The 23,194-nt window shown below is 39.1% G+C and overlaps 2 protein-coding genes and 1 pseudogene across 2 annotated transcripts in view; all 3 read right to left on the bottom strand.

The window, feature by feature from the left end:
- Positions 1-23,194, bottom strand: part of LOC145484275 (uncharacterized) — a 49,599-nt gene that overhangs the window by 15,955 nt on the left and 10,450 nt on the right. The window contains exons 3-6 of the mRNA XM_081462918.1: positions 19,200-19,314; positions 18,425-18,555; positions 16,503-16,625; positions 15,613-15,646 (exon numbers count right to left, since the gene is read on the bottom strand). Coding sequence (XP_081319044.1) covers positions 15,613-15,646; positions 16,503-16,625; positions 18,425-18,555; positions 19,200-19,314 — 403 coding nt within the window. The remainder of the gene's footprint in view (positions 1-15,612; positions 15,647-16,502; positions 16,626-18,424; positions 18,556-19,199; positions 19,315-23,194) is intronic.
- Positions 738-6,432, bottom strand: LOC145484224 (TNF receptor-associated factor 3-like). Its single transcript, XM_081462860.1, has 5 exons — positions 6,205-6,432; positions 5,864-6,020; positions 4,531-4,689; positions 3,578-3,733; positions 738-3,118 (listed from the first exon to the last, which is right to left on the bottom strand). Exons 1-5 carry the CDS (start codon positions 6,363-6,365, stop codon positions 2,069-2,071), a joined length of 1,683 nt encoding a protein of 560 aa, XP_081318986.1. The 5' UTR covers positions 6,366-6,432; the 3' UTR covers positions 738-2,068.
- LOC145484361 (putative skeletal organic matrix protein 5 pseudogene) lies at positions 13,831-15,470 on the bottom strand (annotated as a pseudogene).

The raw sequence follows: 23,194 nt of genomic DNA, 5'->3' as shown, positions 1-23,194 counted from the left end.
TATCCGGAAGGAGTCTGCCATCTGCCTCGTTTCCAGTAGGTCGGTAAGTTGGTCTCTTGTAGGTCAAACCCTGTTATGCCTCCTGCAAGATTGTAGTTGATTGCAGTTGGTCTTGTTGCTCCAATGGTTAGAGGTAGTCAGGGAAAAAATAAAAATGTTGATATAAGGTGATCGTTGGCTGTACAGCAAGACATTAAGCTATAAATACTCTGAAGGGTTTATTATAAACAGTTCAAATTCAGTGAACGAGTGAATGAATGAATGAATGAATGAATGAATGAATGAATGAAACAAGGAAGCAATTTATCAACATTTTAAAATTATTTTTAACACTAAACTAAAGAGCGGCAATCTGGAATCTGAGGTTTGTCACTCCTGTTGTTAATATTTCACAGCTTCACCTGTTCCATTTGGTAAATCCAGCCAAATCGTTGTGGTTTGGGTCGAAATAGCCGCTAGCAGGGCCTAAACATAGGCGTTAGTTTATGTTTGTAAACTTTCCCTAGATGTCTTCGATAGTTAGAAGACAGGCGTCGAAGAATATCTTTTTATGCAAACAAGCAAGCAAAAAGCAAGGAAGCAATTTGCTCTGTGAGATTATAGTGTATTGCCCAAGAACACAGCAAAGTGAACCTTGGCAGCTATTGAATCCGATTCTAACGCCCTATAAGCATTAGCCTGCTACATGTACATGTAATGTAAGCTAATGTATGAAATGTAGTATATGTGGCAGGCTAATGCTTACGGCGTTAGAATTACATGTATACATAATTAGTTTATTGTACGTAATGAATTGTAAGTTGCTAATTGTATTGTAAGTAATTTTTCGTAGGTATTTTAAGTAGTTTATTGTAAGTGTGTATTGTAAGTGTAAAATATTTTGTTGTAGTTTATTAGATGGAACTTATCTTTAAACATGAAATTATAATAAAATATAAATAAAGATTAGCAAAGAAAAAAAACAACCACGAACAAATAAATTAATTAGCCTGCTCGACATTGTCTACTCATTAAAGTGTATATTTTATAGGAACACTTGAGGAAAATGATTGGACCGACATGTACATGCAACCTTCTATGCAACCTTCCCACCGTGCGCTGCACGTATGTTGCATCGATTGTGGTGGTCATGCATTGAATTTTTTACGTATGGCACGGTATTAAAAAGTTATGCCATGCTTTCTGGTGGTATACCATAAAATATCCCACTTGCCACTTGTATTTTCTCGGTAAAAAGCCCTTTTAAATTACAAGTGACTCGTGCGATATTCCATGGTATACCATTCGGAAATGTTGCATAACTAGTCCATCTACTGCTGATCAAAACTCTCGGATTACATTATGCTAGCTATCCCATACTAACGTGCATGAAAACGATATCATTTCCAACGGCACATATTAAACTAGAAATGTCTTCTTTCTCTTTCTGATATGTAATTGATACATATAAATAATCCATTCCTCACTACATAATGTGCATATATCTAAGGGTGATCTCTGTTGCTACTCACAATTGGACTCTGTTCGTAAAAACATAAATTTGTTCTCGTTATTTTAAATATGATTATAAAAATGTAATAATATGTATAAATATATATTGAGACTCTTTGAAAACAAATCCTTTCCATTGTGATTAAGAATAACCAAATGTCCTTCAAAGTGAAAAACCTGATCTTAAATTAAATTATTGCGGGATTTTTTCACTCTGCATGTGCTAATCGATAACAGACTGAACTCGCGTCTGTTATGACATGCGCGATGTAATTCCACGCCAGCGTGGGATACCAGTTTGCTTCATTCTAGAAAGTTCTCATAGTTTATATTTTAAATAAGCTAATTTTTTTCTGTGTAAATGTCGTAATTCTGAGTTTGCAGTTCTCTTTACTTTATATACTTTACGTGTCTTTCCTTTGTTTTATGATCTAAAGTTATCGATTAAATGAATAATTTAATATATCATGGGATGCTAGCCCACCATTGGTTAACTCCAACCATTTTATAATATCAGTGCCAAGTTTCCTCTCCTAATTTTTTAAGGGAAAGTCCTGAGAACAAGCTTGGGGTTTCACTACAGTCGAAACATCTCGCCTTGAAGACCTGTCATATCGACTGTTATTTTGACAAACATGGTATCATTTCGAATGAATCCACCTTGCCTTAGTTCAGTCTGAGAAATAAACGTCGGACAGCCCGATGCTATGTTCATGTCTGATGTAGGCCTCTTGAAACTTGAGCTGTGAGGTTCAGGGCGAAATGCATCATACGCATCTCTGATCCTGTCTTGGTCAATAAGTCTAAAATGGACCTTTTGGATGAACGGCCAGGGCAATAAGGCGTCATATTCACCTCTCATAATCACAAAGAACATTGACATATGTGTTCCTTTGCCAATACCATCCCCATTTGGGTACATACGGACACAAACTTTGTATCCAAACCGTCCAACGTAGAATGGAGGGCTATAAATCGATAGCGTCTTCCCAGAGGCGGCCTCCTGAAATCGCCGGCTGTAATGGTCGATTTTCCAAATGTAGGTGCCATTGTACGAGGTAGCTTCCAGCATTTGAATCTGCATGTCTTGTTCAGAGAGTTGAATTTCATGTAAGGCCAATTGATGCTCTGCTCTGTCCAATCGACGCTCGCTCGCACGAGACGAGGAAGAGTTGATTCTTAAATCATGACCATTTGGTGTCGAGGCTGATGTCTTTAGATGGGCCAATTCATTTTGCAAGTTGTTTACTTTGTCTTCATGTCTTTTTATCGTGTCCACAATTTCCTCCATCTGAGAAGAGACTACATCTGCGTTTGCACCACTTGGGGTCACTGCAGTTTCCAAGCCGCGAAGAAGGTTTTCAATTTCCTTCTTTTGTTCAAGTATTGACTTTTCTACAATAGATATTTTTGTGTGCTGCGTTTGTATGTTCTGTCTGGCAGCCGCCAGTTCTTCGGTTTGATTTTGAAGTTGTTGCTCCAAAGTCCTTTTTTCGTTTTCAAGACGAGAGACTTTCTCTTCCATCTCTTTGTTCTTCTTGTTTTGCTCGTGAGTCGAGTAGTTCATCATATCCAGATGGGACTCAATACTGGATTTGGTATGTTGAGCAAGGTGTTCTGCATTTCCCTGTAAAGATTCAACAGAATTATTATGAGAAAATTGATATGATTTCTTTTTGCTTTTTATTCCTGCAATGCAGGAAGGAAATTGACATAAGGCTTACTTAATAATTTAAGTGTCTTTGAACATGGACTGTCAGTCGGTAATGGTTTTACTATGTACCCTGCCCAGGTTTCCAGCAACCCCACTGCAGTCTTAGGTGGGTATTAAGTTAAATCATTCTTTGTTTTATGATCTAAAGTTATCGATTAAATGAATAATTTAATATATCATGGGATGCCAGCCCACCATTGGTTAACTCCAACCATTTTATAATATCAGTGCCAAGTTTCTCCAGAAATTTGCTCAGGTGAAGCCCTGAGCACAATGTAGAGGGTCCTGAAAGCCGGAATTAAACTCATCTTCCCACAATTAGCTTTTCAAAGACAAATGCATGTATAAAAAAGAATTAAACAATAAACTCACCTTAAATTCACAGCCATAACAACTGAAAGGACAGAAATGTTCTGCTTTTGGGCAATGAGTGGTAACGTGCTCCTCCATCATGCCACGCGGTATATCTTCTTTGCCACAGCTTAGAATGCAGCTGATGGGAAACTTGAGACAGATCTCCAAATGATCCTAAAAATATTATACAATTTGATTAGTCTAAGCCTTTTTTAAGACTATAGCAAGTGTTCTATTTGATTACCTACCTGCACATGTTTAATTTAGCATAACTGTTTGCATGTCTTGAAAGGATATACTTATGGTTCTTTTGTCCATTTTGAGTTTGTGCGCTATCTCTACCCCAGCTTTAGTTTCAAAATGTTTATTCTATAAAATTCATGACCATTCTCCTGGCCTGATTGAATTCAAGCTATCTGGCTAGTGTGTAAGTTCCTGTTCCACGTGGCCAAATTGCGATTTGGTCTCTTGGTTCTATGCAGCATTTCGAGTCGTACATCCTTAATGTATAGGTATGTTCTATGTTGTTGTTGTTTTGGTGGTATGAAGTGACGTGAGAATATTACTACTCCCCGTGAATGGATGCTAGTCCATAACAAGTTTACCATCCTCGACTCTCTTTTGCTTTTTAGAGTGGGGAACTAAGTAAGGACGATGAAGTGCAGCTCTCTATAACACATGACATTGACCTAGACCTGAGCTCGAACACGGCCTGCTACATCCAAACAGATTTAGCCAGATCGTCTATCAAAAGATTTGTATTTTTTGCCCGAGAAGTTATAAAGTAAGCGCAAGGATGTGTATGGTGTATTATAAATTCGCGGAATCATGGTGTTTCGTTAGCTAGGTTTATGAATAAAGGGGGCCTCTTCAAGAAGGGGTTAAACTATATTTATATAAATTATTGGCTGGACCAGTCCTTTTTACAACTCAACCGCTTAAATATACTGCTTTATTATTAAAACACATACCTTCATGTTGCTTTGACGAACCTCCCCACCACAGTATGTGCAGGCAACAGCCCTGTTTACACAGTCATTTTCCCTGTGCTGTTTGAGATGTCTTCTTTCCATGGTTTCACCACAGGCTGCACACTGTGTGTCACCATACTGGCAGCTTTCCTGGTGTGCCTGTTGGAATAAATTAAGTTTTTAACATTTGTACGCTTAATGACTTTTTATGCATTAAGAGATTAATTGTGAGACCTGCGACTCATTAAGTTATAGGGCTCTTTGATATCTTTTTCATTATTATTGTTATCATCAGCAGCAGTAGCAGTAGCAGTAGCAGTAGCAGTAGCAGTAGCAGTAGCAGTAGCAGTAGCAGTAGCAGTAGCAGTAGCAGTAGCAGTAGCAGTAGCAGTAGCAGTAGCAGTAGCAGTAGCAGTAGCAGTAGCAGTAGCAGTAGCAGTAGCAGTAGCAGTAGCAGTAGCAGTAGCAGTAGCAGTAGCAGTAGCAGTAGCAGTAGCAGTAGTACCAGCAGTAGCAGTAGTACTAGTAGTACTAGTACTAGGACTAGGGCTAGGACTAGTCGTAGTCGTCGTCGTCGTCGTCGTCGTCGTCGTCGTCGTCGTCGTCGTCGTCGTCGTCGTCGTCGTCGTCGCCGTCGCCGTCGCCGTCGCCGTCGTCGTCGTGGTCGTCGTCGTGGTAGTAGTAGTAGTTATACATTTGCTTTAACGCAGTCTCACTTCGCATCTGCTCGGGCCGAAGTCACGCAAGGCTCCCTGGAACGTTGCGTGACTTCTCAGAAGGACTCAATCGAATATTCTGTTGTGTTAACTCCAGCTGATAACCACACCAACGGAAAGCAAAGCCACCTTCACAAAACAGTTAAAACCTGAACCCTAAAGTTTGTATTTCTAGCTCTTAATCGTTCCCCTGCCTATTTCACTGCTTTTCAACAAATGACATTGCGTAACCTCAAATAACTATTTTGAGCCGGCCTTAAAACAAAGCTCTCAATTCTCCATCGGCTTGCTGACAAGCAATAAAATTCGGTCTCTCCGTTTATTTATTTCTTTTCTTTTCTTTACGAGAAAGCCTTCATATGATATGTGATGAGTTTTATTCAAATATGCTGGGAAAAAATCTTAACCAGGGATCACGAATGTTCTCGAACGGGCTTGATAAGTCACGTAAGGTTGCTTTCTCACGAATAATATTGCCTTTGATTTATAAAGCCCCATCAATAGATTCTTTAATAGCACAGGGGTAGGGAGTTCCCTTAAAAGGACTTAAGTAATTTAAAGTGGGAATCGTATACAATTACGTTAAAATAATGTTATGGTTGATCGTTCCTAAATACCTCTAAGTGTCTGAGTTCTCCCTTCCAATCACAACTTCTTTCCTTATGTCGACAGAAACACTGAAGATTAAGTACTTCTCTCTCACAACATTTGTCCCGGAAGGATTCCTCTCGCGAAATCGGTTCTCCATCGATTGGACATTTGGAATTCCTCAGCCTGAAGAACGTCAGGAAGTAAACAACTGAAATTTGTTTATTACTGGGCACTACTGAAAATACTAATTAGTTTACTTACCGGGATCCGGCGACCGGGATACAGTTATAACTATGTAAAGCCGGCTTGCTGTCTCTGTCCGCATACAATGATGACGTTAAAGGGAGTGAAAAATTTCGAGACTTACCTAAAGAGACCTTCAAAACAGTTTTTACAGGATCGATGCCCACACGATGTCTGCCAGGGTTCAATGAAAACGTTCTTGCAGATTGGGCATTCAAGTCGTTCGTCTAGTCTGTTGACGAATTCTATTCGAGAAGTGGACTTGTAATCGGCTGCGACAACCATAGTGAATTCGCTTATTGCAGAATTGTTTTAACCGGCCAGATTCTATGCGATTTAATTCGAACTTACTATTGTATATGCATATAACGATATGTGCGACGTGATTCCGTCACAGATCAGTGCATTTACGTCAAGATTTTGTGACAGCACTGACGTAGAGTCGTATTCTTCAATAGACATTCCAAACATGCTCGGAACAAACACTATTAGACTAATATTTACCACTGCACTGAATTATATCACAAGCCATTGCCAAAAAAGAAAACATGGTTACTTGATAAGTAGATGGGCTAGCTGAATGAAACCTCAACCAGCTGCTTCAGGCCCTTAATTCGGTAAAACGGGCTACCCAGAGGTTTCCAGAGTGTTATGGGATTTGAAAAATGATGACGTCATATTAAAGAGTTTCACATTTCGCAATGTATATGCATATAACAATATTAACTTTATCTGTTGCTAGGGTCGTGTACGTGTAAGTTCCCTTTTTTAGAGCGTACGTCCGATTTCTAGTCTAATCTGGTTTACAAGGATAAAAATGGAAACATAGCTAACTTTTTGACGTAACCAGTCAAGTTGAAGAAAATAGCTGGCAATTGCAAGTATAGATCGCAATCGGCGAAGTGCTTCTCCTACGAGTAAGATCTCTGGTGGAAAGAATACAGTTTTAGGTTTTGTTTTTCACCATCCTTAGTTCATAGTTATGTCATTAACGAATCGGCCCATCTACCAGAAATATGAAACTCACTTGCGCAAAAAAAAAAAAAAAAAAAAAAAAAAAAAAAAGCGAAAAACTTTAAAAACACGAACGCCAGCTATTCGATCTCCTAGACGCTCTTTGGGCTCGTCACGCGTTCGTCTGTGTTGATGGCTTACCCGGTCCTAACCTAAACTTAACTTGCTCCCCTACCAGTTCCTTGTTCTGGTACTCGCGGCCTTCGGCGTCGCCTCGCGAGAAATTGTTTGATACTGATTTAAAAATAGTCTGAAGATATTTTATGTCTTATGCCTAAAACTAGAAAACAATGCTAACACTGTAGGCTTCCCACAAGTCGACATAATGAATTTCAGGGTAGACTAGTATGTTAGGCCACGAAGTGGAATAGAATATGTTAAGCCGCGAGGCGGGGTAGAACATATTAGGCCGCCCTTTCTTAAGGTCGCGAAGCGGCCGAGCGAGCGACGAAGTCGCGAGAGGTCTTCGTCCGCTGGGTACTGAATAAACAAGACGAAGGACGTTTGCATTAAGTCTACTGAAGTAATGCTACTATTATGTTCAAAGGTTTTTTTTCTCGCAAAAAGAGTAGCCTTCCCGAAAAAAATTCGCTTATTCAATTCATCTGATGTTTTTTCTGTTTTTTTTTTTTTTTTTTTCTTTGCCGTATCCATTACAGGAAAATAATGGCATTAGCACAGACATGAAATAAAGCGTATATCCCTGAGAAGAGCAGTCGAGCAAAAACCGTCAAACAAACCTTTCCTGCTAGGTGTAAAACAAGTTATATTATGTACATAATCACCTTTAAGTCGTTTAGGGGATTCCCCGTAACGTGATCTTATAGCGAGAATCTGACCTCACTCATCCGTCTACGTTAAAGGAAGTGTCATCTCACTCAAGTAAATAAGAACATGACGCGGATTGACAGTTACGTCTTTGTTTAAGGTCAGGTCAGAATTCATTTGAAAGGGAGCACGACGTATGTTGAAAAATCCAATATTAAACAGCCGTGAGGGACAAATACCACTCATTTGACTTATTCTTTCTTTTGCTTTTGTTTTCATCTTCTGTTGCGCTACTCGTTTTATTTATTTTTATTCAGTTATTCGATAATGACGACGGCACTCCCTTACTGATATCTCGTTGTCGCTGATAATGACTTCACTCAGTAAGGGTATTTTTTTTTATTTTTTATTTTTATTTCTTATGGGCTTTCCTTTCTATTAAGATCCCCATCCAGTTTAGCGTGTTCGAAATTGCTTTCTCGAAGGTAAAGAGTCGTTTGATTTGAAGTTCCCTGCTAACACTGTATTTAAAACAATCTGTTCATATTTTTACGTCGTTTGATTCCAGAAGAAGAAACGTCCCCGGCACCACGCAATGAAGTTGTGGCAACATCACGAGAATTACTATATAATCTTGACGTATGCATTTATTCGTACTGTTTCGTAGATGAAAAATATTTATATGCCATCAAGCTACCTGCATGGGTATTGCTTTCTGGAGAGAATAAGTGAGCCATTGTTTGCTCGTCTATAACAGGTTAGTTACGGGGAATCTTCTTTTCAATAAGAATATTTCGTCATGTAACAAAAATAACAAAGTTTTTATTTAGCTATTGATTTCTATTTACACTTCTTTGTCGTTTGCATTCAAGAAAGTCTGTTGAAACAGCTGTGATACATGCTGCTTGCTGAGAGAGGTTCAAAAACTCAGTACACACGAAAAAACTGAAAAACTGAATCACTCTACAAACTCCTCTCCGTGCATGTCGCCATGCATGCTTAACACGAACGAAGGTGCGTCAAGGGTCAAGAGCGACATGATTGGGAAATATACCGAATAAAGCGTGCTGACACGAACACACGTATTCCCCCTCGTGCTCTTTTTATTTTTTATTCATTTATTTTATTTATTTATTTATTTATTTATTTATTTATTTATTTATTTTTTATATTTTTTTTTTTTTTTTCTCTTACGTTTTGCCTCCGTACTGGCTAGCATTCTGACTGTCTGGTGCATGTGATGATTTAAACCCGTACAACATTGCATATGCGACTACGGTCAAAATGAGTACTGGCCGCGGTCTGTTTATATTAAAGACTGATAACCGAATAGTCCGAGTGATAAGCATAACACAGAGAGGTTCACTTAAATGTCAAACCAGTGCGATGTATCCAGATGTTGCGCTTGAATACTAAGAGTATAGTAGAATTTCTTGATTGCTGTTGACTAGAGAAAAACAGGTTCTTTCACCGGCAAATGAAATAACGTCATCGGAAGCTCTTAGTTGCGGTTCTAAACAAGAAAAAAATAAGGGGACAGAGAGGGAGGCTCCCAGTCCAGGCCTTGGGATATGTCAATTCCGCTAAAGTTATTTCAGGGATTGACGAAAACAGCGGGAGTGTATTTTCTTTTACGTCCGCATGATACAATTCTTTAGGTAATCATGCAGGCAATTTAGAAACGGCGGTCCACGCGGAAATACGCTTTGTCGATAGAAGCGCCTTTTACGGGTACATCAGAGAGAGTTGGTATTTCAGGATGGATAAATCAAAGTGGGAGGTATATTTTCACAACTCCTTGGGAATAAAATGGCACGTGTAGACGGGCGAAAATGCAGTTCTGAGTGGTCAACAAAAACAACAAAACGTTCCGGCGGGACATGTAATTTTTGGGCTATACACTGGCACTGTGGCTTTTTCAAATGGAGTTTACAAGCCGATGGACTTGTGTCACTGGTCATCCCAATTCGAGCTGTTTTGTTGCTAGATTCCAAGTTATTTCTGTCGCTGGTCGCTTCGCTGCGAGCTATTTTGTCACTGTATCGCAATTCAACAGTATCTCTGTCCGGCGCTGATCACTTCGCTCCGAGCTGTTGTCAGTTTTGCTGAGCCTTGTTTAATTGTCTAGGCTAATCGCTACACTCCGAGTTGTTTTATCCGCGCTGTTAAGGTTCAAATAAACTTCTGTTGCTTGGTTGGAAATTGCTTTGTTGCGCGCCATAGTATGCAAATTGATTTCTGTCGCTAATCGCTGCATGGGCTTCGAGTTGTTTTGATTCCTGGATTCAAAATATTTTAGCTACCCTGTCGCTGGGTTGAGAGCAATTTTGTTGCTGGGTTCAAAAATAGTTTTGCCGTGGGAACCAAAATAATTTTCTTCGGTGGGCTAAGATTTCTTTCGTCGATGGGTTTAGAAGTATCAGGATCGCTACAGATTAGAACAGTATTTAGCTCTTATTAACCGAGCTAAGTCGGTCTGTATGGGAGAATCTTGACCGAGGTCGTGAGTACAGACCGAACGCAGTGAGGTCTGTACACACGACCGAGGTCAAGATTCTCCCATACAGACCGACTTAGCTCGGCTAATAAGATGTTTATTATATGGCAAAGAAGAAAACTTTATTTCGTTTAATGTAACTGGTTTGCTGACATTTTGCTTGCGAACGGCGATGAGCTTAACTTAAACCTGCCCATCAGGCTTTTTGGCACTTCCATAAATGTTTGAGAAGAAAATAAAAGAAAATGGTGAACATTTTTGTATTTTGGTTTGTTACTTTTTCAACGCAAAATGAAACCGGTCTATAGATGCCGGTCTAGATGGGAATATCTAGACCGTGGTCAATATCGATTTCAGCCAATCAAATTCGTGAATTCGGTAGTTCCCAGTCTTTGTGAGACACAGCCATACAATAATTCATGTTACCGATGTCGAACAATACAATACTTCTCTGCATGTTGTTATACAAATGGAAGCAAATAAATTATTTCTTGTTATCATCGCTGTTTTCTTTGATCCAGCGTTTCTATTCCAAAGAGGTTATGGTTCTTTAGGCGCTTTTACTGACAAAACGTATTTCCACGCAGACCGCCCTTTCTGTTTCGAAATTTCCTGATCAACGGATGAAAGGTATCATGCGGACGTCCTGGGAAATAGACTTCTGTTTCCGTCTAAAACTAAAAATAACTTTGGTGGAATCTACAACGCCCTCAATGTCCCCCTCTGTCCCCTCGTTTTATCTTGACTAAATGAACACACGATTGTTTCGTTTTAGTCATTATACCTATGTGTCAGTACGTGTTTAGCCGTTTTTGCTGCCTCCTATGTTAAGTTCGTCGATCGCCTTGACGAACGCTTAGCCTTTCCTATCTGCAAAAATGACATAGCACTGACTTCCTTTGGACACAGGTCTTGTAAAAATTGTTTGATCCCCTACTCAGTAGTTGGCTATAAAAATATATCTTTTTATAGTCATAATTAATCAGTACATCTTAAATGTTTCTACCAGGCTCAAGCCCGATCGAGTAAGTAGTTGTAGGTACATTCTCTCTCCCTTTTTTTTTTTTTTGTTTTTGTTTTTGTTTGTTTGTTTGTTTGTTTGTTTGTTTTTCTTTCTGTCTTTCTGATAGACTCAAACCCGATCGAGTCAGTGTTAAAATGACGTTTCTACTTAGAAATACATGTATGATGTCAGTCCGTGAATGCAACCCTGCGATCCGTAATACAGGAGTTGCATGCAGTGTTTACGAGTCTTTTGCGAGCTAGCCGGTTGGTTTCCGCAAATTGAAAAATAATTAAATATGTCTTGAAACGACAAGCAAGTGGAGAATGGGAACACTTGAAACAAGGAATGTATCTGTGTGCTAGATGCAATGAGGAAAAAAGATTATTTTACTACAAATGAGAAGAACAGTGTATGGTGAAAGAGAGTGTCCAAACTTAAGATTAAGTCTGACGTTCTTATACTGCTAGACCAACACGCTTGAGGTACCCATTAGACGGAGAGACAATTGCGCCATCATGTTGATAAAGAGAAGCACTTGATCTGAAACGTTCCTGTCGATATGCTGGGAGAAATTGTGTTTGGAGTGGGGAACTGAGGCATCTGATGAGTGCTGCACACAAGTTGTGTAGCGAGAAACTAACTAGCAATAAAATGCCAGGTCAAATCTACACTTGATCAGTTCGTCATCTGTTATAATCACGCTCTAGTGTAGTATTGAGTACTCTGAAAACAGATCTGCAAATCAACTCGTTTATGTGAAAGATCACATATTTGAACTGCGGAGAAAGATAACTGCGATAATCAATCACGTCTTCGGATTAGTAAGATGTATACATCGTTAAAGGTAACACCTAAACTGTGCGGTGTTGTAAAACAACACCGCACATAAGAAGTGGTAAAATTGACCCGTCAAACTAAAGCCGTTGGGAAAGTGTTGGAAACGGTTGCGAGCCAGTAGAAATATCATCTACTTAGCTCGATCACTAGCTGTTAAGAGACATAGGACTTTACGAGAAAGTATATCTGTGTTGGGCCAGAAAGCATTTTGGCAAATTCGACAGTCAAATTTTGGAACCAATTTGACAAATCCGTGTGCCAGCTGTTTGACCATACGTACGTGTATTTGGGCTTTCTTTTAATGTTGTATAAACTTAAGAGATATTTCATTTCTATTCCGACTCTAATATGCAAAAATTAAAGCTTAGTAGAACTCAGAACAACTTATGATGAAAAGTTCTGTTTTACTGCTGAAGATAACAAGAAAACAAATACAAAAGCAGAAAAAGAACTATACATCCGGCACATTATGCAAAGTAAGTTGTATCAAAGCATCAGTCAAAAAAAAAAAAAATTACCGCAAAACATGGAAAAAAAAAAAAAAAAAAAAAAAAACTAAATGAGGTATTTAAAGCTATACATATATAGTGTAGCAATAAACGATAAGTAGGGAGTAATACAGTAGTATATTATTTGAGAAGCAGTCCATAATTATTTTTTTTACGATATACATTAATTAGTTTAGTCAAACAGAAGATGATGGGTATGAGAGCTAACCCAAGGTAATCCCTCTGACCCAGGTCTCCCGCGGTAAATGGTTAATACACACGTCGTGTGGATGTTGTCGTGGCGGATCAAAATGCGCGTCGAGCCGTTTGAGTTGCCCACGTGAACAAAATTTAAAATTTAATTAAAGGGGTATACTGTACTTGAAAATGCAATTATTAGTAAGTTTTTATCTGTATAAACTATTTTTTTGTGTAAAGAAAAGGTAATTTATTAGAAGGAAGTAATAATTCCTGCTAATATCGAATTGAATCTAAAGTAGCTTCTAAGTATAACTATTGCGTTATTAAACATGGTATTTCTTAAAGAGAAAGAGAGTGAAATAGTAATATCAATAACGATTATGAAAAAAGCATAGCTTATGTTGCTGTTTCGATGATTAATGTTTAATAATCTGATCTCGGTCAGCACGATGTTACTATATCAAACGAAACTTACAAGTTGATGCAGACGTGTATATTTCCATTCGGATTTCAGGGTAGTATGGTAGTGTTAACAATCTCCGCTGAATACCCTAATCGAACAGACGTTACGTGCACGTGACGCGAATTAGTTAGTCACCCCCTAATGCAGCTGTAGAGTGAAAGACAAGAATACGTGAAGACGTGAAGAATACTTAATGATCTTTATTTTCAGACAATTTACTTAGATTTTGCATAATTTTAGCTACAAATATCCACGACCAAATATCACACGTTCACTTAATTCTACTCGACACTCTCCTTCGACTTTACCCTCTAAATATATTGAAACCTTTGGTGCTTGTGTTTAAGATGACCAGGAAACTGAAACGAAAACTGCAATCAATCATATTCCCATTAATTCATTTGTACCTCGCTATCTGTAACCGGTTCTGACAGTTAAGCTTTTTTTTTTTTCTTTTTGATTTCTTGCCCCGAGTCTCAGTGGACAAACAGGTGACACATCGCCTTAATGTACTTGCTTCCATTGTCCCCGCTTTGTGCCGCGTGTCCACACGTATTGGAATCGTCAGGCGATCCAGCTGAACCAAACCCGATTCTGGAGTCGCAAGTCCAACAATCGTCCTGATTGTTAGCAGCGAAACCGATTCTTACTCTGGAATTAGGACCCCAGAGACAACGAGCATTGAAGCCTTCCAAGTTACAGTTCATCTGTAAGGAGGCCTGGGAACCAATTAGCGTCTTCCACGTGTCACGACCCAGTGAAGTGGCGCGATGTTGTCCGTCAGCGAGCAGCGAGTGCAAAGAGTCAGCTGTCTGGTTTACGACGAGAAAATTGATATTTTCCTCGCCAGGGATCCTCATTCCGAGACAGATCTTGGTGAATGGTGTGTTCCAGTAGGTCGTCAATTTTGTCTCCTCTGTATCAAAAACATTCTCTCCTCCGGCAGGATTATATGTCTGCTGTTCGCTCCAAATGCTTGAATCATAGTGAAAGGTTCCCTAAACGACAGAATGTTTAATATACAACAATGCTGTTTCTTAAAGACGGCTTATATATTTTTAGGCTATTAACTGAACAAATAAATACATAAATAGTTATACGCTATGCAATTTCACAAAGTTTGAAAACGTCGCACACATAGAGCAATTAGTATCTTTGCTTACCCATACCGCGTGACCTGCGCAATCATAAAATGACACTATTACTTTTTATGGATGCTGGAATGTTTTCGAAGAATTAAAAAGATTTCGTGGAAATCGGCATTCAGTGCTCTAAAAACTGTTTCCTTATATTTACCGTACTTATACCCGCAATTAGCCAATCAGAAGCCGTGACTACTGTACTGATATCTTGCGATGTCAGGTCACTAGCCGTGTAAGCTTCGGAGGCATATGATATTCGTTTGGTCTCGCCATGGGTATTTTGGCTGAACTACGCTATACGTCGCGCCAAAATATAAATCATGGCTCGACCAAACTCACCTGATATGCCACCGAAGCGTACCAAAAAGGCACGATTAGGTAAAAATATTTTGAGTCTTCTGTTGGTCTGTAAAAAGTAATCTCGTAATATTTAATTACTACAGTCTCTAATAACCTTTGAGCCGTCAATCTTCATAACAAGTTTCCAGTGATCTTCTCCACACACACCAAGACCACAGTATGGGTTCCCCTCGTTAGTCCTATGGAGTAAAAATGGTGCCTTTAGTCTTGAAACAAAACATTAAATTGTCATTCATTATCCGGACGCTTTGGTACTTTATGTCGTGTTTTTTTCTTTCTTTTTTTTTTTTTTCTTCCCAACAATAAACCCCGTGAAGCGTGCTTGTCATTGCGTGGTTGAGATCAGAGCAGTTTTTTGAATAATTATTAGTAATAGCATAAGTACACCAGTTACACAGATTCATCCGATCCAGCTCAGGTGACCAACATTATAAGTGAACAAATTTTCTTTCATACTTATATTTACATGCCTTCAATAGTACGGTTATGGTAAAATTCTTTCATGGGCTCTTTTTTTAATTGTTTTTTTCTACTGATTGGTAAGAAAAATTATTTCCCTATTTTGAGGTAGCGTTTCTGGTACTTGGCCTTACTTTGAAAGCCTTGTTTACCATCTCTTGTATAAGCTGGCCTCCTGCTTTCGTTTTAGATTTTATCAAGAGATTATTGATAATCTCTTGATCTAATTAAATACGTGCTCACCTGCACCTTGAATCTACTTAAGCAAAATGAGTTAAGCTAAGTGTTTCCACTCACAGATTCCTGTCGTAAAGTTCCTTGCATTGCAAAACTAGATCAAGAAAGAAAAGTGACAGAAATTTAGCAGGGAATTTAGCAGAGAATCCGGCCACCAAGACGGTGCGGGAGTCAAACAAACAAGATGGAAAGAAAAGCAGTTACACACTAGTCGAGACGCAATAAAATTAACAGATTAACTTCATTTCTGATATCCTTAAGAATAAACTAAAGAAAGATTCTGGGATGAGACAATGATACTGAAGATAAACTATACTCTCATGTTTGGCTAATTGATGCCTCAGAACGAATATAATCAACTTAATTACGTGGAACAGCACATAATTTGGTAATATATTTTTTTTAATTTCTAATTTAATACGGGAGAGAATTCGAACATTTTAAAGGGTCAGTTAAACCCGCTCTTTTTAGAATTAAGTCGCAAGTTTCTAATTGGTTATGGACTTACTTCAAGTATTACAAATGTATATAATATACTATTCAATAATTGAAATAGCTCGTTAAAAAGTTCGATGAGAAACAGAGTTTGTTCCTCTAGGCTCATTTATGAGACCCATTTCCGATCGAGCTTTTCGGTTATTATCACTCTTTTCTTTCCTATTTTCACTTTGCTTATTTCGTTTCTGAATTTTAATTTCTTGCTATACTTATTCACTTTTCCTTTTTCCGCCGGCACCACCTTCCTTTCTATTCGTGTTCAATCGTTGAAGGCTCAGTAGTTTCAACCTGCGCCAAAGTATAGGGCCTCATACACAAACACAGTGAGATGTCTAACATTGCACCTTTTACTAAGAGGAATCTTACTGCGTTTCTATATATGTTGCTTGAAACCAGCTTTAAACATTTCAGTCCAGAACAATCTCATCTTTTCACTGTTAAGAATCTTTCACCTTCGCAAACTCGTCCATCTCCATAATATGGAGGTATGCAATCGCATTTGTATGATCCCATGGTATTATCGCAGACAGCATTGACATTGCAGTCGTCTGTTCCAAGAGCACACTCGTCAATATCTAAAAAAAAGAAACAAATGTATGAGTCATTTTCCCAAGCGTACGGTAAAGATGGCTGGAAATTGGCCAAATTGGCCACAAACACCCTAAGGAGCACATGACCAAAATTAAGTATCCTTCGCCGAACAATCATGGTTAATAACGAGAAAGATAAGTCCTTTAGTATTAGATCTAGTAAATCTATCAAGGGAAGCTTTAAAACGTCACGAATGTCACAAACGTTGAAATTTAAGTCTTAAGTGTTAATAAAGGGTTTATTATTTTCACTTTTTTTTTCGAAATAGGCAGGTAATCCCGCTCGGGTAGCCAATCACAGCGCAAGATTTGGTTTTATTTGTCCTGCTTGTGTTAAAAAAAAAAAAAAAAAAAAAAACTGGTGATAAAAATATGTATTGTTTCTTTCACAAACTCAAAGCCTCATTTTTTGGACAGTGTTAGCCAGATAAAGTTCACTTAATGATGTAAATATTTTAATACAGACTTTTGTCTTTACTGCGAATAAAAAATTGCTCTATTATCTCATTTTCTTCGTATAGAACATCCGTATGGGCCATCCTGTTAAAATATTTGTTATTGTTATTATCTTCTTTCTACATCTCCAGCACTTTTCTAAGAATTCTTGCCGACCCCAGCAATGCAAATCTCTGGATCAGTCCAACAGGAATGCCCACCTCAATGGCTCTCAGATTGTCCTTCAATCTCAGTGGTATTGATCCCACTGCTCCCACTACCACTGGAATAGCCTTTGTCCTCACACCACACATTTTTCGAACTTCTCTTGCTAGATCTTGATACTTTTCAACTTTTTCATCTTCCTTCTCTCTCACCCCATTATCCTCTGGAATTGCCACATCTATAATCTGACAGCTCTTGTCTCTCTTGTCAATGATCACCAAATCCGGTCTCCTAGTCCTCATTTCATGGTCTGTTCGCACACTGAAGTCCCATAGAAGTTTGTAATCCTCATTTTCAAGTACACTGTCTGGAACATGGTCATACCATCTCTCCTTTCGTTCAAACCCACATTTCCTGACAGGTCCCAATGGATTGCTCTAGCCACGTTACCATGTCTCCTTTTGTATTCTTTTTGTGCCAGTTTCGAGCACGAACTTACAATATGGCTAATGGTCTCGTTACTCTGCTTACAGATTCTACATTTCGGGTCATTCTGTGACTTGTCAACCATCGTTTTAATATAGTTTGTTCGTATTGCTTGATCTTGTACAGCAATGATAAGAGCTTCTGTTTCTCTCTTGAGCTTTCCTTCTTTTAACCAGGTCCATGTTTCCTCACTTCTTTGTTCTTCACCCTGTCTTGCAAACTGTCCATATAACGGCTTTTCTTTCCAGTCTTGAATATTTTCAGTTCTCCTCCTCGCTTTAAAGTTGGCAGCTGTTTCTCTATTCTCGTCCCCATCCCTCCTGACGGCTTTTAACAGTTCTTCCTCGCTTGTTTGGACATAACATTCTAGCGATATCTTTGCTTGATTGACACAATCCTCTACGGATAACAAACCTCTCCCTCCGTCCTTCCTTGGCACATAAAGTCGTGCCACGCAGTCCCGTGGATGGAACCCTCCATTCAAGGTTAGCAATTTTCTTGTTCTGCGATCTAGGTCCCGAAGTTCTTGTTTCCTCCATTCAAGTATTCCTCCTGCATATCTAACGAGTGACACTGCCCAGGTGTTTATGGCTTGTATCAAGTTTCCACCGTTCAACTTCGAACGGGCAACTGTTTTAACGCGTCGTAAGTATTATTATTATTATTATTATTATTATTATTATTATTATTATAATTACCTTCGCAAACCCGCCCGTTTCCAGTATATCCGGGCAAACAACTGCACAGGTATGATCCCTCCGTATTATTGCACACAGTCGCAGCGCTGCAGCGATGTGTTCCTAAGGAACACTCGTCAACATCTGAAAAAATAATATATCAATCTTATTTGTTAGATGGCTTAGCCAGACGACTTAGTTTATAGTACTTTGCTATATTTCCACCACTTTCACTATATTAAGTTTCGCTAAATATGCGAACGTCAATTCAGTTCAATTCAATTCAATTCAATACTTTCTTTACACTATAAAGGGCACGCCGGACATATTAGTGTTTTCAAACAATGAAACTTTCTTTCAAAACTTTTCCATTTTTAATTTCATTAAACTTGACCCTTAAATATACAGCTGAGGAAGGAGTTCACAAGAGAGCAAATTGATGATGCCTGGGGCAAAAAAAGGTCAAAATTTCAAGACTTTTTTAATTTCTTTTGGTTTTTTCTTTTTTTCAAAACGTAAGAAAGGAAACAAAAGTGATCTATGAAAGCAAAATAGAGGTCAATGACGTCCAAGATCGATAAATCCCCAGAGTTAGAGAAACGGTGACCAAGACAGTGTTTATTGTTCATTTTATATTACTACCTAGCGGACGCAGCCTCGATGCCTTACGTAGCGGGTAAATTGCATGCACAGTAAGCATGCGCTCCAGCAGTAAGAGCGAAAATCCTCATTAAGACGAGTAAAGATAACTGATTGTTTTTCTACAACTTGTTCAGAATAGACTCATTTTAGCAGTTTCCTGGAAGTTCCAGAAGTTCCAGGTTTACAAGAACGGTTGCATGATCCCTCGACATTATGGCAGGCAGCGTCTGCGCTGCAGCGGTGGGTTCTCGACGCACACTTGTCAATGTCTGTAAAAAGGTGGCATACTTAAAACTAGCTTACATCAAACTGTCGGTCACATGCTTAACAACGAGAAAATTTTAATTTAAGATGTTGTTCCGAGGAATACCCTTGAATGTTGAGTGAACGGAAGTTTACTGGTTGCAGCCAATACCCGTAATGACTTTCGGGTTATCTTCTGGAAGTAGCGTTCCGCCATAATAGAGGCGAATAAGAGCATGTTTCGATCGAGCATATGTCTTTCTTGGGTTAGAGCGAGACGTTGTTGTATTGTTGTTGTTGTCGTTGTTGTTGTTGTTGTTGTTGTTGTTGTTGTTGTTGTTGTTAATGTTGTTTTTGTTGTTTTTGTCACTTTATAGTAAAGCGAAGTTTTGCTGGGCGAGGAAGAAGATGATAAGGACCCAAAGACTCATTTAGTTACTTTCGGTGGTGACTTTTTGGCACTTTCACCGCTCTCTTGATGGAACTAAGGTAAGCCATTCAATAAACATGTCTTATTTTCAGTACAAGCACGGACAATATTGAACAGTTTAATGACAGGTATACAAGGGTTTAAGTGGGTTTTGACGGATGAATGTGAATTGGTTAAAACCGTAACTGTCAGAGAAGCTTACATACATACATACATTTTATTTGTTATCAAATTAAAATTACAATTATAACATGCCCGCGGATAGCTGAGCTAATCTAGGCGGGTCATGTTTGCAATGATGCAATGAGAAAATTTTAATTTAAGATATTGTTCCGAGGAATACCCTTGAATGTTGAGTGAAGCAATGATGCATTTTTAATTGATGGCTGAGTCCCAAGAGCTGCAAAATAAACTGATAGCTGAGGATACGAATAAAGCTATTGATAGATGAAAATGGCTGGAAAATGTAATGACGAATGAACATGACGGGACGCACGGGGCTTCCACTGTAAGTACCGCAGAGAAATGGTCGGCAATTTTCATGCATTCCTTACATACTCTCACTAGGGTTCTTCGTCTTTTGGTCAGGGAAGGCGTCATAATCTGTTTCAGTGACATGTCGATGATATTAAATAAAAAATAAACCAGAAAGGGCCGGTGGAATATGAGACTAGCTTTAAAATGAAGTCACGGTATTAATAGTGTTCTAAAAGTAAATAGTGCGTTCGAGTCATTCCCGATGCTCTAGAATGATGGCGGACTCCACCGACGCCAATAATCTGGAACAAAAGTAAATCATTATATATCGGATCACGTCTAAACACACGTGAAGAAAGACTTGGGCAGGAAAAAAAACGTGAGCGCACAAAACCGGGGAAAGCCGATAAATCAAGTAATCCCACAATGATGAACGAATTACACAACAAGAATCTTCTTCTGCCTCTCCCCCTGAACCAAGTTCAGATCTACGAACTGAACTTAAAGATACCAAAGCCGAGTGCCTACGAATGGATGTCGAGCGTGGCGAGCAGACGTAAATAGAGAATTTAAGAAAGCCACGACGGCAACGGCAACGGGAACGTCGCTAAACAAAAGGTTTAATGAGCAAAACAATGGCTGTGCACGTGTGTTATGATTCTTGGTACATTTCTTTGCCGTCTCCTGCAAAACAAGAACGTGAAATGGCCAAATTACGCGTTGTCTGAACAACGTGAACCACAACGGCTAATTTTTTAAATTTCTATTTCAAATTTATCTCTGAGTCCCAGATTCAGTTTCGTAATAGTTTTGACAGTCATAAACAAAGTAAATGACTTAAGAGTATCGCGAGATTCGTAGGTAAAATATAAATTCATTTTTTAATCGACGTTTTCCTCGGCGTCGCCGTCGTAGCTTCTTAAACTCCCTAATGTCTTGTTTACCCAATAAAAGCCATCACAATAAACTCTGAGCTTGCATCGAGATGCTTGTCCGGGCGTAAAGGAGCGTTTGATTAATCAGTGTAAAACGGATCTTAAGGAATAAAAACCCAGATGATCTGGAATACTTGTCTGAGTATGTCGTCGGCAGTGGGAGCCACGTGCAGTATTATCATGCTTGGTAATTGAGGTTATTGTGTAGCAAATACCATCGCACAATTACACAGCCGAGGGCAAAAAAAGAAAAGCGCGAGGAGAAACTTAGTACATGGAGTTAAGATAGATTGTCAGTGCTTTAGGTGACCATGAACGGCTACCAATGGCTTGGCCAATCGCTTGGCCAATGGCTCGCACACGCAACGAATCGTAAAAGTCCGGAAGTAACGACCTCTGTAAGAAGTGAGCCCACCGCCCATTCCCTGAAAATAGAGCAACTAAGGTTCAAAAGTATAATTATTTTTCCAATCATTAGCCTGAATAACGTACGATAAACTGATGACGATTCAACTAGGGAAGGTATAGCTTATTCCGGCCAGGAGGCGTCATTAAGCGCCCTGGTTAAAAAAAAAAAAAAAAACCGCAAAATTTTCATCAAGTAACAAGAAGGTACAAACAGGACCTTTTCTTCAAATTGGAATTACTAAAATTGCATAAAAAGAACGTTTAATCACTTTGAAATTAAAAACTCGACCAGAGCAGTTAAATTTTTATAAAGCAGACTAACGTAGCAGTACATCATGAACAGTAAAAACAGTTTAAGGTATCTTACATCACGGTCTACATACAAGAAAGCCCACCCATGTGCCAGCAACATAAATTTGAACTGGAACGAAAAATTTCTAAACGATTTATAAGAACTCAGTGTTCTTACGAATTACACCCGCAGCCTTAGAGGACTACAGCCCTGTTCTCATAGAATTAAAAAAAAACAAACAAAAAAAAAAACAACACATACACACACACACACACACACACACACACACACACACACCAGGAACAGACACTTAGAGTAGAAGTCATTCGCGTCCCCTCATGGGGTGAGAGATTCTCGCCCATATCAACTTACTTTTCTTTTTCTTTTTTTTCTTTAGAGATGCGCCACACTCGCGTTTTAGGTGCAGGGATCCCAAGCAATGCTTACCTAACTTTTAAAAGATGCTACTTTTAGCTTTCCCTCAAATCTACAAACGTGTATTTCACTTGTGGAAAACTATCGATTTGCACAGTGTTTGGGTTGGAGATTCTCGCCCATATAAACTTTATTTGCTCTCGTAAGTTCTCGTGCGTTTAGAGATGCGCTACACTCGCGTTTCAGGTGCGGGGATCCCAACCAATGCTTACCTAACTTTTTAAAGATGCTACTTTTAGCCCTCCCCCAAATCGACACACGTGTATTGCACTTGTGGAAGCGTATGGATTTGGACAGTGCTTGGGTGAGAGACTCTCGTCCATATCTTTCTTTTCTCTAGTAAGTTCTTGCGCGTTTAGAGATACGCCACATTGGACACTCGCGGCTTTGGTGTCGGGATCTCAAACCATGTTAACTGGACTTTTTAAAGATGTTAGATTTAGCCCTCTCTTAAATCTACACACGTGTATTTCACCTGTGGCAGTCTGTCACTTTGGACAATGCTTGGGTTGGAGATTCTCGCCCATTATATTTTTTTTCTCTCGCGTGTTTTCGCGCGTTTAGAGATGCGCCACACTCGTAATTTCGGTGCCAGCATCTCAGGCTATGCTTACTGGCCTTTTTGAAGATGCTAGATTTGGCCCTTTCTCAAATCTACACCCTTGTATTTCACTTGTGAAAGTCTATCGATTTGCACGGTGTTTGGGTTGGAGATTCTCGCCCAAATCAACTTTCTTTTACCTCGTAAGCTCTCGCGCGTTTAGAGCTGCGCCACACTCGCGTTTTAAGTGCGGGGATCCAAACCAATGCTTAGCTAACTATTTAAAGATGCTACTTTTACCCCCCCCCCCCCCCCCCCCCACCCAAATGTACCCACGTATTGAGTTGGACAGTGCTCGGGTAAGAGATTCTCGCCTATGTCAACTTTC

Source organism: Orbicella franksi, chromosome 4 (assembly GCF_964199315.1).
Source record: "Orbicella franksi chromosome 4, jaOrbFran1.1, whole genome shotgun sequence".
NCBI classification, from domain to species: domain Eukaryota; kingdom Metazoa; phylum Cnidaria; class Anthozoa; order Scleractinia; family Merulinidae; genus Orbicella; species Orbicella franksi.
Note: the sequence above shows the minus strand (reverse complement) of the source record. Positions and strands in the feature narration are given on the sequence as shown.